Source organism: Rhincodon typus, chromosome 13 (assembly GCF_021869965.1).
Source record: "Rhincodon typus isolate 14 chromosome 13, sRhiTyp1.1, whole genome shotgun sequence".
In the NCBI taxonomy this organism is placed as follows: domain Eukaryota; kingdom Metazoa; phylum Chordata; class Chondrichthyes; order Orectolobiformes; family Rhincodontidae; genus Rhincodon; species Rhincodon typus.
In genome coordinates, this window is record NC_063344.1 from 12224984 (window position 1) to 12241774 (window position 16791).

General features: G+C 41.4%; 1 protein-coding gene across 2 annotated transcripts; it reads right to left on the minus strand.

Annotated features, from left to right (window-relative positions):
- Nucleotides 1–1393: 1393 nt before the first annotated feature.
- Nucleotides 1394–16063, minus strand: LOC109921966 (succinate receptor 1-like). Of its 2 annotated transcripts, none has more exons than XM_048604779.1 (2): nt 15913–16063; nt 1394–2673 (listed from the first exon to the last, which is right to left on the minus strand). In XM_048604779.1, the coding sequence occupies exons 1-2, from the start codon at nt 15971–15973 to the stop codon at nt 1889–1891; spliced, it is 846 nt and encodes a 281-aa protein (XP_048460736.1). In that variant the 5' UTR covers nt 15974–16063; the 3' UTR covers nt 1394–1888. The 2 variants fall into 2 exon arrangements, with proteins under 2 accessions (XP_048460736.1, XP_020377584.1); XM_020521995.2 differs by having other exon boundaries at nt 1394–2854; nt 15913–16019.
- Nucleotides 16064–16791: the final 728 nt, after the last annotated feature.

Genomic DNA, 16791 nt, shown 5'->3' on the forward strand with positions numbered 1-16791 from the left:
GCATTTCAATTTGGTTAAGTGACAATTTCACAGTGAGAAATTCTAAACATTAGGTATTTCCCTCAGAGTTCCATGCTATCGGAGAGGTATGTTGAAGAAGTTGAGGTGAAGATAGGAAAATACAATGCGTGAACAGTGTTTGCTTCCAAATAAAACAGAATATGCTGGAGAGACTCAACAGATCTTGCAAATGCTGTGGACAGTTCTATTTTGAGTCTGATATGACTCTGTTCCTAACTGGCTATAGAGCCATAGAGTCATACAGCACAGAAACAGACCCTTCAGTCAAACCAGTCCATTCTGAACATAATCTCAAACTTAACTAGTCCCACCTACCTGCTCCTAGACCATATCCCTCCAAATCTTTCCAAATCATGTGCTTACCTAAGTGTCTTTTAAGCGTTGTAATTGTGTCTGCATCCACCCTTTCCTCTGGAAGTTCATTCCATATACGAACCACCCTCTGCGTAAAAAAGTTATCCCTCATGTCTTTTTTAAATCTCTGTCCTTGCACCTTAAAAAATGCCCCCCAGTATTGAAATCTCCCACCCTAGGGAAAAGACACCTACCATTAACCCTATCTATACCCATCATGATTTTATAAACTTCCATAAGGTCACCTTTCAACCTCCTATGCTCCAGTGGAAAAGTCCCAGCCTATCCAACTTTTCTTTATAACTCAAACCTTCCATACTCGGCAACAACCTAGTAGATCTCTTCTTAACCCTGTCTAGCTTAATAATATTCTTTCTGCTTCTCTCTCCACAGATGCTGCTAGTCCCTCTGAGTTTCTCTAGCAATTTCTGTTTTCATGTCATATTTGCAGCATCTACAGTATTTTGCTTCTGTGTGAGTATTCATTCCCATGTTGCAATATCTCTTAGCTACTAAATAATGGAAACTGTAAACCAGAGCTCAATGAAATATTATCGTCCATGCTCATACTAGGTCCCATTCACTCCTTAATTCTAAAATTGCTATGTTAACCTGCAATCTGCCAATGCCCTGATTCAGAATTCTCATCCTTGTTTTCAGATCCCTTCAGGATTTTACTCATCTCTATTCTGTAATTTCATCCAGACCTACAAATAATCCCATCTCCAAGGATGTTTTTAGCATTTGTGTCCATTTTTTTAACATTTGTGACTCACCGGCTGGGCCAGTATTTATTGCCTGTCCCTAGTTATCCTTGAGAAGGTGGTGGTGAGCTGACAACAGAATGGCTTGCTAGTCCATTTCAGGATGGCAGTTAAGAGCTAATTGCTGTAGGTGTGGAGTTACGTGTAAGCCAGACCAAGTAAGGAGATTTGCTTCCCTAAATTACATTAGTGAAACAGATGAGATTTTCCTGGCAATCAGCCATGACATCATGGTCATTGTTTGATTCTTAATTCCAGATTCTTCATTGAATTTAAATTCCACCATCTGCCATGGCAAGATTTGAACTCAGGTTCCCAGAACATTACCTGGGTCTCTGAATTAATACTCTGGCCACCATACCACAAGACCATCACCTCCTCAATGAAATCTTGATGACTTCCTAACTCTCACTAATGGCTCCAGGGCCCATACTCTGGGACCATGCCTTGGTGTATGCAATGCAGAGACAGTAATCCAGGAGTAATGGATAACCAGTGGCTAATTCTGGAACTCTAAAGCTGGCACTACCAACCATAAGTGTGTAAATATTGCAGCATCAGTTTTAAGCTTCCAAACACCTCTCTTCGATGCAACTGAGAATTTCAAGAAAGTTCAACTCAGGCTAAAGAACACGTGTGACTCAAACTGCTGACATTCAAAATACTCCAGCTATGATTCAGCAGTGCTGCAGAAGAATAGAAGGCTGAGAATAAAATGGCTCTTAACTAGATAGTGTCATGCTCTTAACTCAATATTTATCCTTGCTTGAAGTCTCTGACATCAGTTTTTGGCCAAAGAATGGCAAATTGCTGAGTAGGGTCTCTCTAAAGCGGTCACCCAGCATGAAGTAGAAAATGGGGTTAATGGCAGAGCTGAGGTAAGCAATAGGCCTTGTGATTGCATAGCCAGCTTTTATCACCTTGAAAATGCAAGTCTTCCTCCCCATTCTGGAGGCAATGCGGATATTGCGCATGACATGATAAGGAGTGAACAGCACCAAGAAAATAACTACTGCCAATATTACGAGGCGATGGGGCTTTTTCAGCTTAATTGTCCTGCGTCGCTGTGCGTTGATTTCCCTTAAACACTTGGCTGTTTTAATGGAGCAATACGCCATTATGCAGAGCGGGAGGATGAAATCAACAATGGTGAGGAACAAACTGTAAACCAGGCTGTCTCTGGCTTTCCCCGAGCTGGCATAGTCAACACACACCACAGCATTATCGTCATTGTCCGTGATGTTCTTGGGACCAATGAAGGTGAACATAGGCACCAGCTCCACGGTGACAAAGATCCACAAGAGGAAACAGATAATGGCAGCAGTCTGCTTTTCCTGGAACCGATAGAGATTTGTTGGGCTTTTCACCAGCAAATATCGATCAATACTGATACACGTCAAGTAGAGGACACTCAAGTAGAGGTTACAGTTGAGGAAGTACCGATTAAACTTACACCATAGGTCACCGTAGTACCATTCACTGTCATTTGCATATTGGATCACAAACATAGGAAGAGTGCAAATAAAAAAGAGATCTGTGACAGAGAGGGAGAAGAGGTAGATGTTACTGCACTTCCACTTCTTTAGGCAGAAGATATAACCACTTATCACAGTGACATTGCCAATGAGTCCCACTATGAACACAATGGAGTACATTGTTGTTAGGTAATACTTTTCCACGTGAGAATTAATATCTGTGCAAGTCTCATTTGTTTCCTAGAAATTAAAAACAAGTAAGAATTAGCTTAAAGAGGAACAGGAAGGCACACAATTAAACACATTGAAGAATTGACACTTTAAGGCTTCATTGTTGACTCAGTGGATATAGCTGACATAGCATTTAATCTTTGACTCCTCATAAGGTACAGTTGCAGCAGTCTTACCAGACTATAGGGCAGCTCTCTCATTAGAGAAGAAGGTGGTGGTTTAACCTGAGGGTCCTTCCACCTCATGGGAGAGATGGAGAAGGAGAATCCTTCACAGTAGCCTCAGCTGATGCAGGATGCTGTCAATAAAGTTGGCATTATTCTGCTTTGCAAACCAGCCACCCAGCCAACCAAGCTAACCAATCCCCGCCCCCCCAAATCCTGCTACAGTACTGAGAGAAAACTGCCTGTCTGCAATAAATTAGGCACTACTAAGTCTCACAATTATCAACATGATGATAATCAGACCATTTGCTTTTTTTTAATGACGTTGCTTCATGATTAAATATTGGGAAGGAGATCACAGACTAGGGCTCCTCGAATGGTCTTCATGGGACCAAAAATTTAGAGCCAGGTGGACTACGAGGGAGCCTTAGTTTAATGCCTTAACTAAACAAATATTTAAAAGTTGATTCAAAATTTCTCATAACATCAGACAATATAATCTTCAGGCGTAAATTTGCACCTGGATCAGTAGCCTTGGGTGGAATTTTTAGGGATGCCTGGAGAATATACAAGGGAAGGCCCAAGGTAAAAGTTCAATTTCTTTTCTTTTCACTCTTTCATAAGCTTTGTTGATTGGGTCAACATTTATTATCCATTCATAGCTGCCCAATGAGATAGTGCTGGCGAGCTGTCTTCTTGAACCACTGAAAAGGTAGACTGACACTACTGTTTGGAAAGGAATTCCAGGATCTTAGCTGAGCCAGAGTGAAGAGGTGGTGATATATTTCCAAACAGTGAGTGGCTTAGAGGGCAACTTACATGTTGTAGTGTTCTCATGTATCTGCTGCCCTTGTCCTTCCAGGTGGAAATGATGGTGTGTTTGGAAGTGGCTGTTTAATAGGGCTTGGTAAATTTCTGCAGTGCATCATGTAGATCGGACACATTGCTGGTCCTGAATGTTGGCGAAAAAACTTAGAACATAGAACAGCACAAGAACAGGCCCTTTGGTCCACCACATCTATGCTGACCATGATGACATTCAAAATTAATCCCATCTGCCTGTATGTGGTTTTATCTCTCTATTCTCTCCTGTTCATTTGTCTTTCCAAATGCCTCTTAAATGCTGCTGTCGTATCTGCTTCTACCGCCATCCCTGGCAATATGTTCCAGGTTCCCACCACCCTCTGTGTAAAAAACACGTCTCGCACATCTCCTTCAAGTGCTCGCCCCCTCACTTTAAACCTATGCCTCCGGGTATTTGACATTTCCATCCTGGGAAAAGACTCTGAATATCCACGCCTCTCATAATTTAAATACTTCTCTGAGGTCGCCCCTCAGCTTCCAACAATCTAGCAAAAACAATCCAAGTTTGTCCAACCTCACCTTATAGCTAATACATTCATATCCAGGCAACTTCCTGGTAAACATCCTTTGCACCCCATCCAAAGCTTCCACATCCTTCCTATGGCGTGGCAACCAGAACTTTACACAATACTCCAAATATGGCCTAAAGTCTCATACTGCTGCAAATTGACTTGCCAACTTCTATACTTAGTGCCCTGACTGATGAAGGCAAGCATGTTGTACATCTTCTTTACAACCTTATCCAATTATGTTGTCACTTTTGGGGAGCTATGGACTTCCACCCCACGATCCCTCTTTACCTGTGCTTTAAAGGGGGTTATCATTTATTTTGTACTTTCCTCTTGCATTTAACCTCCCAAAATGAATCACCTCTCTCTTGTCCAGATTAAACTCCACCTCCCATTTCTTTGCCCAACTTTCCAACTGATCTATATCCTGCTGCATCCTTTGACAACCTTCCTCCCTACACACAACTCCATCAATTTCCACGTCACCTGCAAACTTATAAATCAGACCACATGTATTTTCATCCAAATGATTTATACATATTTAAAACAGCAGAAGTTCCAGCACTGGTCCTTGCAGAGCACCACTGATCACAGACCTCAAGTCAGAAAAACAGCCTCCACATGCATCCTCTGTCTTCTATGACCAAGCCAATTTTGTATCCGACTTACGAACTCACGTGGATCGGCATATGAATTAATCTACTGGACTAGCTTACCATGAGAGACATTGTCAAATGCTTTAATAAAGACCATGTAGACAATGTCCACTTTCCTACCCTTATCAATCATCTTTGTCACTTGCTCAAAAAACTAAATCAAATTTATGAGACAAGATCTCTCCAGCATAAAACCTTACTGACTGTCTCAAATAAATCCATTTTTTAATGAATGCGAATAAATCCTCCCCCTAGAATCTTCTTTGCTAATTTCCTTACCACTGATGTAAAGCTCACCAATCTATAATTTCCTGGATTATCCCTGTTGTCTTCAAACAAAGGAACAACATTGCCCATTCTTCAGTCTTCTGGGACCTCACCGGTGGCTAAAAAGGATGCAAAGATCTCTGTCAAGGCCTCAGCAATCTCCTGCTTTGTCTTCCTCAATATGCTGGGATAGGACCCATTAAGCCCTGGGGACTTATTTATCTTAATGTTTTTCAAGGCACCCAACACTTCCTCCTTCTTAATGTCGAAATGCCCTAAAATACCAACACACCCCTCCCTGTCATATAATCCACAGCCTTCTGCTTGCTGAATACTAATGCTAGGGACTCACCCAACTCCTCTGGCTCCATACATAAATTCCCTTTTTTGTCCTTGAGTGGACCTTTTTATTCCCTAACTACCCTCTTGTTTCTAACGCATATATAAAATGCCTTGGGATTCTCCTTAGTCCTACTTGCCAAGGGCATTTCACAGCCCCTTTTGGCTCTCTTAATTCCTTGTCTAAGTTCTTTTCCTGCTTCCTTCATATTCCTCAAGGGCCTTGTCTGATTTTAGTCTCCTAAACCGTACATGTGCTTCCTTTCGCTTTTTCACTAAACTATCAATATCTCTTGTCATCCAGGGTTCCGAATGTTGCCATCCTCACAGGAATATGCTGGTCCTGAAATCTGATCAACTGGCCTTTAAAATACTCCCACATGTCAGATGTGGATTTACCCTCAAAAAGCTGGCCTTCAAGCTAATTTCTCCAGTTCATGCCAAATACTTTTGCAATTAGTCTTTCTCCAATTCAACACTTTCATCCGAGAACCAGTCTTATCTTTATCCGTAACTGTTTTAAAACTAGGGAATTTTACAATTTTTCCCAAAATACTTCCCCATTGAAATATTGATCACCTGGCCAGGCTCATTCCCTAATACAAGGTCCAGTACAGCCCCTTCCCTAGTTGGACTATCTGCATATTGTTTTATTGATGGCAATCAAGTGGGCTGCTTTGTTCTGGATGGTGTCAAGCTTCTTAAGTATTGTTGCACTCACCCAGGTAAGTGAGGACTATTCCATCACACTTCTCACTTGTATTTTGTGATTGATTGATAGGCTTTGGGGACTCAGGATGTGAGTTACTTTCTGCAGTACTTCTAACCGCTGACCTGCTCTGGTAGCCACAGTATTTATGTAAATGGAAAATACTGAGAATGCTGGAAATCTCAAACAAAGACAATGCTAGAGGAACTCAGCAGATCTGCCAGCATTTGTGGGCAAAGAAACAGAGTTAATGTTCTTCTTCAGAACTTACCTTAGTTCAGAATGAGAGTCATATCAGACTCAAGGCATTAACTCTGTTCCTGTCTCCATAGATTCTACCAGATCTACTGAGTCTCTCCAGTGTTCTCTATGTTTGTCACAGTATTTATATGGCTAGTTCACTTTAGTTTCTGGCTAATGATAACCTTTGACAGTGGGGGATTCAGCAATAGTGATAAAATTGAATATCAAGGAGCAATGTTGAGCAGGCAAATGGGAGCAGTTTAGTTTGGGAAACTTGGTCAGCATGGACTTGGCTTGGCTCCATTAGGTTCTTTTGTGTAGTGTGAATTATACATGCTATTTGTTAGCCCAAACCTGGATATTGGCCACAGCTTGCTGCATTTTGGCAAGGATTGCTTCAGTATCTGAGGCTTTGTGATTGGTGCTGCATATTGTGCAATCATCAATGAACATCCCCACTTCTGACCTTCTGTTGGAGGGAAGATCATCAATGATGCAGCTGAAGATGGTTGGGCCAAGGACACTTCCCTGAGGAACTCCTGCAGAGATATCCTGGAGCTGAGATGACTGACGTCCAATAACCACAACCATCTTCCTATGTGGCAGGTATGACTCCAGCCAATGGAGAGATCTCCCCAACCCCAGATTCTCATTGTCTCTAGAATTGGTCAGGCTCCATGGTGCCGTATGCAGTCTAATGTCACCTTGATATCAAGGGCTGCTACTGACTCATCTCAGAAATTCAGCTCTTTTGCATATGCTTCAACCAAGGCTGTGATGAAATCAGGGGCTGAGTGGCCCTGGCAGAGCCCAAACCCAGCATTGGTGAGCAGGTGCTGTGTGATAGCACTGTCAATGATCCCTTTCATCAATTTACAGAGGATTGAGAGTAGAACTATGGGGCACTCATTGGCTGGATAGAATTTGTCTTTTTTTGTGTACACTACATAGTAATGCAATTCTCCACATGTTTGGGTAGATGCTGATGGAATAGATGTACTGAAATGCCATGGATATGGATGTAGTACATATCTTCAGCACTATTGCTGGAATGGTGTCTGGACCTACAGCTGTGGCAGTATTTGCTGCTTCCAAATATCATGTAGAGTGGCCCAAATTGACTGACGATTGGTAGCTGTGATGCTGGGGACAGTTGGAGGAGGCTGAGATGATCACTCACTTGGCCCTTCTGGCTGAAGATTGTTGCAAATGCGTTAGCCTTATCTTTTGCACTGATGTGCTGGGCTCTTCCATCATTAAGGATGGAGATATTTGTGGAGACTCCTCCTCCAGTGGGTTGTTTAATTTCCCGCAACAATTCACAAGTGGATCTGGTAGGATTGCAGAGCTTAGATCCAATCTATTGGTTGTGGAATTGCTGAGCTTTGTCTATCACTTGCTTCCAAAGTTCTTTGTATTGTATTGTAGCTTCACCAGTTTGGTACCTCACTTTTAGGTATGCATGGTGCTGCTTCTGGCATGTTCTCCTACATTCTTCATCAAATCAGGGTTGTTCCCCTGCCTTATTGGTAGTGGTAGACTGGGGGATATGCCAGGCCATGAGATTACAGATTATATTGTATTGTGATGATCCACAGTACCTCCTGGATGCCCAGTGTTGATTTCGTAGATCTGGTCAATGTCTATTCCATCTAGCATGGTGATAGTGCCACACAACATGATGGAAAGCATCCTCAATGTGAAGATGGAATTTTGTCTCCGCAAGGACTGGGCAGTGATCACTCCTACTGATGCAGTTATTGTTTCTTGATGGCAGATTAGTTTTGCTATTAACTTATCTGAAATTTTCAGAGGGGTCAGATTTTCTTCATTGCAGGAACCTGTTTTGCATGCATGAGCATGTCATGAAAATGCATTAACACCCCAGCCTGGGGGAAGCATTTTCATGGGTGTAATCTCATTAACCAAAAAAGGGAAACACCTGTATTTACACACATGACAATGTATACCATATAAGTAGTGCATGAGACTGCTTCCCCAAAGTCCAGTGAGCACAAACTTTTCAATAACCCAACTCCTTCATAAACAAGCTGTTGCATTGCAGAAACATTTGCTGATTAAGGGGTGAAGTCTGACTGAATCAACCAGCCCATGAGAAGTGACCTTGTATGAACATATGTGGTCAATTAGAAGTATTAACCAATTGTGTTGCTGAGCTGTATTTGACCTCAAGGGACTTCTTGCTTCTTCATTGTTAAATATTAAGGAACTTTGTTTGTCACAGATTGCAATCGGATTTGTTCCCTTTGCACCAATTACCTCCTATTCATTTTCTTGGCCCGAGCATCAGTATAGAGTTCTGCAGGCTAATATGGGACCCACATTGTATGATGTAAACTTTCATTTGCAAGAGACATCTATTGATCTCTGAGAGGTAGAAAGCCGAGCAATGACCATTGACAGCTGAAAACCAACAAAGCTGCTTAACTTCCCTTTTTCCAATGGTTGTGTTACTCCCAGAGGATGGCAGGAAAGAAGAGCCTCAGTCAATCTTTATTCATCATCTCCATTAAGAAGAACCTAACCATCGTCCCACTGGCTTTCAATGGTGTTACCATCGTTGAATTCCCCATTATGAACATCCTGCGAGTTTACCATTGACCGGAAACCAAACTGGATCTGTCAATTTTACCAACCTGTGTCAATATCCTGGAATTCCTTCCCTAATGGCATTGTGGGTCAACCCAGGGCACGCGTACTGTCGTGGCTCAAGAAGCAGCTCATCACAACCTTCTCAAAGGAAAATAGGGACAGGCAACAAAAATGCAGGCCGGCCTGCAATGAGGACGTCCCACAAATAAATAAAACAAAACAAATGCTGGGATTACAATAGCCTAGGAATTCTGTGGCGAGTAACTCATTACCAGTCTCCCCAAAGCCAGTCCATCATCGACAAGGCTCCAATCAGGAGTATGAGGGAATAATCTCCATTTATCTGGATGAGTGCAACCTCAAGAGGCACAGTCAAGAAGTTCAACACCATATAGAACAAGGCAGCCTATATGATTGGCACCCCCATCCATCACTTTATACACTTTATCATAACCTTCATCACTGACAGTGGTAGCACTGTATATCATTTACAAAATGAACTGTAGCAACTCACCAAGCCTTCTTCAACAGTACCTTCCAAATCCTTAATCTCTACCACCTGGAAAGACAAAGGCAGCAGATTCCTGGGACCACTCCACTGGCAAATTCCCCTCTAAATCATTCACCGTCCAGACTTGGAACTATATTAGCATTCCTTCACTGTCACTGTTTCAAAACCCTGGACCTCACTTCTGTCACCAGATGGTGATTCAAAAATTTGGATTTCCATTTCAATGGCATAAAAGGATGGAAGATAAATGTTGGAGAACCTAGTGACACCCACAAACCATGAAACTTTAATAAAGAGAGCAGAGTATGACAGAATTGAGTTTCAGAAGCGCTGCTCCAATTCTTATCTTTCTTCATTTTATCGATTCTTGTTGATTGTGGAACTTAAAGAAATGTTAAAATGTTTGTATGATGTAATAACCCTTTAAAAATTAGCCTGTGGAAAATTAAGCACCAGCTTCTGCTTTTCACGGGCCAGAGATATCCTATTGTGCAAATAGATTTCACAAACCTGACTCAATGTTACCCATTTGCAGATTTCAAGACTCTTCTGCCTTTTCTGTTCCAGTGCTCATTTGCACCTAGATCATAATCAAAGATTCATTTAAACCAAGGCTCCTCATCACCCCCAAGATTTTCTTTTCCCTTATTCCAATTGTAACAAGGGTTTTTGAACACATAGATGGTGCAAAGATCCTGAAGTGGGATTCTTTATTCCATTGTTATCAGGTCATTAAAAACACAAAGGGAATTTAAGGTTTAACAAAAATAAGTATTTATAGCATTTACTGAAACGTGTCATTTACATTGGATTGAGGTATACATTGTCTATCTGTTCATTCTTCTCATAAAAGTTACCATACCCAAGCCTCCTTTCCCAGAGAGGATCCACTCAAACTGTCTCCAACTACCTTTCATCATTTTCGCCAAGAGCAGCAAGAGATTCCCTTATACAATGCTTCAAGATCCTGTCCTCCTTTAATAGAAACATAAAAAATAGGAGCAAGCGTAGGCCATTTGGCCCTTCAATATGATAATGACTGCTCATCCAACTCCATACCCTGTTCCTATATCGTTTGATTCCTTTAGTCCGAAGAGCTGTATCTTACTCCTTAAAAACATTCCATTTTTTGCCCTCAACTACATTCTGTGGCCGAGAATTCCACAGGGTCACTACTCTCGGAATGAAGAAATTTCTCCTTGTCTTAGTCCTGAATGGCCCACTGCACATCCAACTAACAATTGTGCAACAAATTAACAGAGGGTCAGGGATAGAGTCTAAATAAAATTACTTAAGTAAATTAGCAATAATGGGGAAATTAATGGAATTGAAGAAGGACAAATCCTCAGGATCTGATGGTTCCCATCCATAGGTGTTAAAGGAGGTAGGAGTGTACATTACTGATGCCCTGACCATAATCTTTTAGAGTTCCCTGGATTCGGGAGTTGTATCTCTGGATTCAAAATTTTTATAGATCAATTAGCCTGACATCAGTGGTGGGGAAATTGTTAGAGTGTATAATCAGATAGGGTAACTGATCACCTTGAAAACTTTCAATTAATCAGGAAGGGAGAGCAAGGATTCATGAAGGGTAGGACAAATCTCGGAGTTTTTTGAAGAGGTGACAGAAGTGGTGAATGGAGGTAGTTCCATCGATGTTGTTTTATGAAGCCAGAAGGCTTTTTGGTAAAGTCCCACACAAGAAATTGTTTCCTAAGGTAGAAGTCCATGGAATTGAGAATAATTTACTTACATGGATAGGAAATTGATTGAGTGACAGGAAAAAGTGTTGGAATAGTTGGTAAATACTCATTCTTATCCTTATTGACCTCATTAAAACCAATCTGCTGGCTGCAGATGCATCGGTCTATGACAATATCAGTTAGATTGAGCATCACACAGTCCTTGTGGAGACAAAGTCCCTCTTTCACATTGAGAATAACCTCTATCGTGTTACAGACTTCGAACAGATCTAACAACTCAAAACTGGGCATCCATGAGACATAGTGGGCCATCAACAGCAGCAAGATTGTACTCTAGCACAATCTGTAACCTCATGGCCTGGCATATCCCCCACTCAACCATTACCATCAAGCCAGGGATCAACACTGGTTCAATGGAGAGCGCTGGACAGCAAACCAGGAGCAGCATGAGACATACCTGAAAATGAGGTGTCAACCTGTTAACCCTACCAACCAGGACTACTTATATGCCAAACAGCATAAGCAGCAAATTAAAGACAGAGCTAAGCGATCCTGCAACCAATGGATCAGATCTAAGCTCTGCATCCTGCCACATCCAGTTGTGAATGGTAGTGGACATTTAAACAACTCACTGGATGAGGAGGCTCAACAAATATCCCCCTCCTCAATGATGGCAGAGCCAGAACATCAGTGCAAAAGATAAGGCTAAAGCACTCATAGCAATCTTCAGCCAGAAGTGCCGAGTAGATGATCCATCTCGGCCTCCTCCAGTGGTCCCCAGCATTGCAGATATCAGTCTTCAGCCAATTTGATTCACTCCACGTGATATCAAGAAACAGTTGGAGAAATTGGATACTACAAAGGCTATAGGCTCTGACAACATTCTGGCAATAGCACAAAAGACTTGTGCTCTAGAACTTGCCGCTCCCCTAGCCAAGCTGTTCTAGTACAGTTACAACACTGGCATCTATCCGACAATGTGGAAAATTGCCCAAGTACTTTCTGTACATAAAAAGCAGGATAAATCCAGCCTAGCCAATTAATGTCCTATCAGTCTATTCTTGATCACCAGTAAAGTGATGGAAGGTGTCATCAATAGTGCTATCAAGCAGCACCTGCTCAGCAATAATCTGCTCAGGGATGCCCAGTTTGGGTTCTACCAGGGCCACTTGGCTCTTGACCTTGTTACAGCCTTGGTTCAAACATGAACAAAAATCTGAATTCCAGAGGTGAAGTGAGAGTGACAGCCATTGACATCAAGGCTACATCCAACCGAACGTGGCATCAAGGAGTCAATGGGTATTGGGGGCAAACTCTCTAGTGGTTGGAGTCATACCTGACACATAAGAAGATGGTCGTGGTTGTTGGAGGTCAGTCATCTCAGCTTCAGGACATCCCTGCAGGTGTTCCTCAGTGTAGTGTCCTCGGCCCAACAATCTTCAGCTGCTTCATCAATGAACTTCGCTCCGTCATAAGGTCAGGAGGGGAAATATTCACTGATGATTGCACAATGTTCAGCACCATTAATGACTCCTCAGGTACTGAAGCAGTCCATGGTCAAATACACCCAGATCGGGGCGATATCCAGGGTTAGGCTAACAAGTGGCAGGTAATTTCACACCACACAAACGCCAGGCAATGACCATCACCAATAAGACACTATCTAAACACTGTCCCTTGACATTCAATGGTGTTACTATCACTGAATCCGTCATTATTAACAGCCTCATACAGCACTTTCCAATCCCATGACTACCTCCATCGAGAAGGATAAGGGCAGCAGATACATGGGAATGCCACCACTTTCAAGTTCCCCTCCAAGCCACTCACCATCCTGACTTGGAAATATATCGCTGTTCCTTCACTGTCGCTGGGTCAAAGTCCTGGAATTCCCTGCTTAATGACATTGTGGGTCAATCTGCAGCAGTTCAGGAAGGCAACTCACCACCACCTTGTCAAGGACAACTAGGGATGGGCAAGAAATGCTGGCCAGCCAGCAACGCCCACATCCCACAAATGAACAAAAAAAGGTTCAGTTTAGCAGAATGTGATTAGTGGCTTCATGGTCTGTGCTTTATTTGATATTTTCAGAGAAGACACTGCAGAATCAATTTGCTTCTTTCTGATATCCTGGCTAATATTTATCCCTTAGTCAACATCAGATAGTCATTAGTATTGGGGGTCAGTTAACTGCATGGCTAGCCTCTGATGTAGAGCGACACCAACAGTGCAGGTTCAATTCACCGTGCAAACTGCAGGAACAACATCTCATCTTCAGACTAGGCACTTTAAAACCTTCTGGGCTTAATATTGAGTTCAACACCTTCAAATTGTGAACCAACTCCTATTCCTTCCCTTTCTTTTAGCTCTACCTGTTCCTTTCTCTGTCATCTCTCCCCTCTCTCCACCTTAGTGGAACCATCTGTTCTTTCAATTCTGGTAGTTAGACACGTTATTGTTCTGCCATTCTCACATTCCGATCGCTTAATCTGAGCTATCAACATCCTTTCTCCCCAGCACTCCAACCTTCCCCCTTCCCCCTGACTATTGCATAAATGCTGCCCCCTCCACACTTCACGTCAGCTCTGATGAAAAGTCATCTCAGCTTGAAACATTAGCTTGCTTTCTCTCCATGGATGCTGCCTGTCCCACTGCGTTCTCCAGAATTTGTTGCTTTCAGCTAGGTTCAATTTCCGCACTGGCTGAGTTTACTGTGAAGGTTCTTCCTCTCCCCTCACCTGAGGGATGGTGACCCTCAGGTTAAACCACCATCTCGCTCTAATGAGAGAGCAGCGCTGAGATCCTCTGGGACCATGGTAACTTTTCTAATCTTTGATCATTATTAATTTGCTTTTTTGTTGCATATTATTGTGCACTAATTGGTTCCTGAGTTTCATATTTTGCAACAGCAGCTGAACTTCAAAAGTGCTGCATTGGCGACAAAACAATTTGTGAAGAGTGTGATTCAAATATAAATGCTTTATCCTTTCTTAACTTTAAAGTGAAATGTGACATTTTTAATAAAACTAACTAATTTATCAATGTCTATAGTTTCATTTTGTTGCTCTGTGACTTTTTTTAGAACTTCCACGAAATAACTATCTTAATTGTCAGCATTAGATAATCTGGGCAATAAAATATGGAGAGTGTCAAATAGTTTAGCTATAAGTGAATATTTTACTTGATTGTGTTTAGCAGACTAGAATCTCCATTGATAATTATTAAAAACAAAGACAACAATAGAAATTGCTAGAAATGCTCAGCAGGTCTGGCAGCATCTGTGGAGAGAAATCAGAATTAAAGTTTCGGGCCAAGTGACCCTTCCTCAGACGAGTTCCTGAGTTCTGAGGAAGGGTCACTCCACTCAAAATGTTAACTTTGATTTCTCTCCACAGATGCTGCCAGACCTGCTGAGCTTTTCCAGCAATTTCTATTTTTTCCTCTGATTTACAGCGTCCTCAGTTCTTCCAGTTTTTATTAAAAACAAGTTACCTTTTTGGCTTAAAGAATTGCATGTTCTTCAAATACTGCAATAAAAACTATAATTACAGGCTCTCTGTGAGGAAGTAATTCAACTATTACAAATTTTCCTTCAGAACCTCTTATGCATTTTCTTGTTTTATACATTATTCCCCCTGAATCATGGCTCCAGTTTTGGATTTAAGTTAATGGAAGGTGCAAAATGGTGAAATGTTGTTAAAAGTAGATGTGACAACAATTCTGTGTCAACAATATTAAATAGTTTTACTTGCTATAAAAAGAGGACACTCTGATTTTGAAGATCAGGTGAGTTTTCAGCCTGTTCCCTATGGCAAGTTTGTTCTTGACTCATAATCTAGCACACGAAAATTTGGAGCTTGAGAGACTAAGTGTTAAAATTATAATTTGGCATCAGTAGCAGTGACTCTGAAGCAGTCAGACTGTCACCAGCTGAATCGCTAACATCTTTCATAGGAACAAACCTGCCATCCTTACCCTGTCTAGTCTCCAAACCTGTTCTGAAATGTTTGACTCCTAAGTGACATCTGAAGGGGTTTAGCAAAATACACTGTCAGGGCAGCTAGAGATTGGCAGTAAATTCCAGTCACACAGCAATGCCCACAACCCAAGAATGATGTTTTGGAAAACAATAAAACCTATTAAACCTGATCAAGAAGCGCAGAAAATGTCAGGGAAAATATGCAATGAGACCAGGATAATCCATGAGAGCATGAATACATTCCAATAACTATTTTGGCAAGATTTCTTAACTCTTTGTATATTTTCAGCCGAGTATGATGAAGCTCTTGAATTATTTATTTGAGGTGATCAAATCAATTGGTAGGTTTTAATGGATAGAAGTTTCTGACACCAGATTGGTCACTCTATTGCTGGCTTTATACTTCTCTTGTATCCCCCCTTGCCAAAATATTATTTTGTTACTACATTTAAGCATGTGCCACAACAATGCAAACAACCCCAAAAAGAAGAAACAGAAGAATGCACTTACCATCACTCCAACTGCAAGGTTTGTGGCTTTGAGAATATTTGCAAAGCTGCCAGACAAACATGAGCTTCCTTTGAATGTCACGGTTTTGCAATTAATGTGCTAATTGCTGAGTGAGCTACAAACTCATATCACACAGACAGCATCAGCCTTCTATATACGTGCGTTGAGCTTTTGATGTGAAGCTGCTGTGCAGCCAGTCAAGAATCACACTTTTTTTAAATGTTCTCCTTCCTCCAGTATGAGATTGGGAGCTGTGAGAAGGAAGTGAAGTGTTTTAAAGTTTTCTTTTTAGAAAAAAGAGAACTAAAGGTATGTGAAAGATAAATGCCAATACATTGAAAGTTTCAGCCTGGACATTTCAATTCATCTAGCCCACCTAATTCCCATTGTGCTTGTAACAAACTTGAGCCATAAACCTGGTTAAACTTACCTGTCTAATCTGGCACCCATTAAGGTTCCTTGCATTTGGATAAGAAATAAAATTAACGTTCAAAAAACACAGATAAAGGAGAAGCACAGGAATAATAAAGTACGTCCATTTATATTGTGCATTTTCAACCACAAACTGCTAAATTCTTAAATCAGAAACAAAATTGTAGACTTGCTTCCTCAGGGTTGCTTGATCTTGAACAGTAAGTCTGATTTCTGTCTGCAGCTAGACCTGCTGAGCTTTTCTAGCAATTTCAGATTTTGTTTCTGGTTTACAGCATCTGCAGTTCTTTTGGTTTTTAAATTCTTAAATTGGTTACTTAAGGTGATCCATCAACTCTGGAAATCCCTCTACAACTAATTAAAAAAAAACTTCTGATGTGTTGTAATGGAGCAAATATGGCAGAACCAACAATGTGATGGGTTGAGGGATAAATATTGGTCAATGAT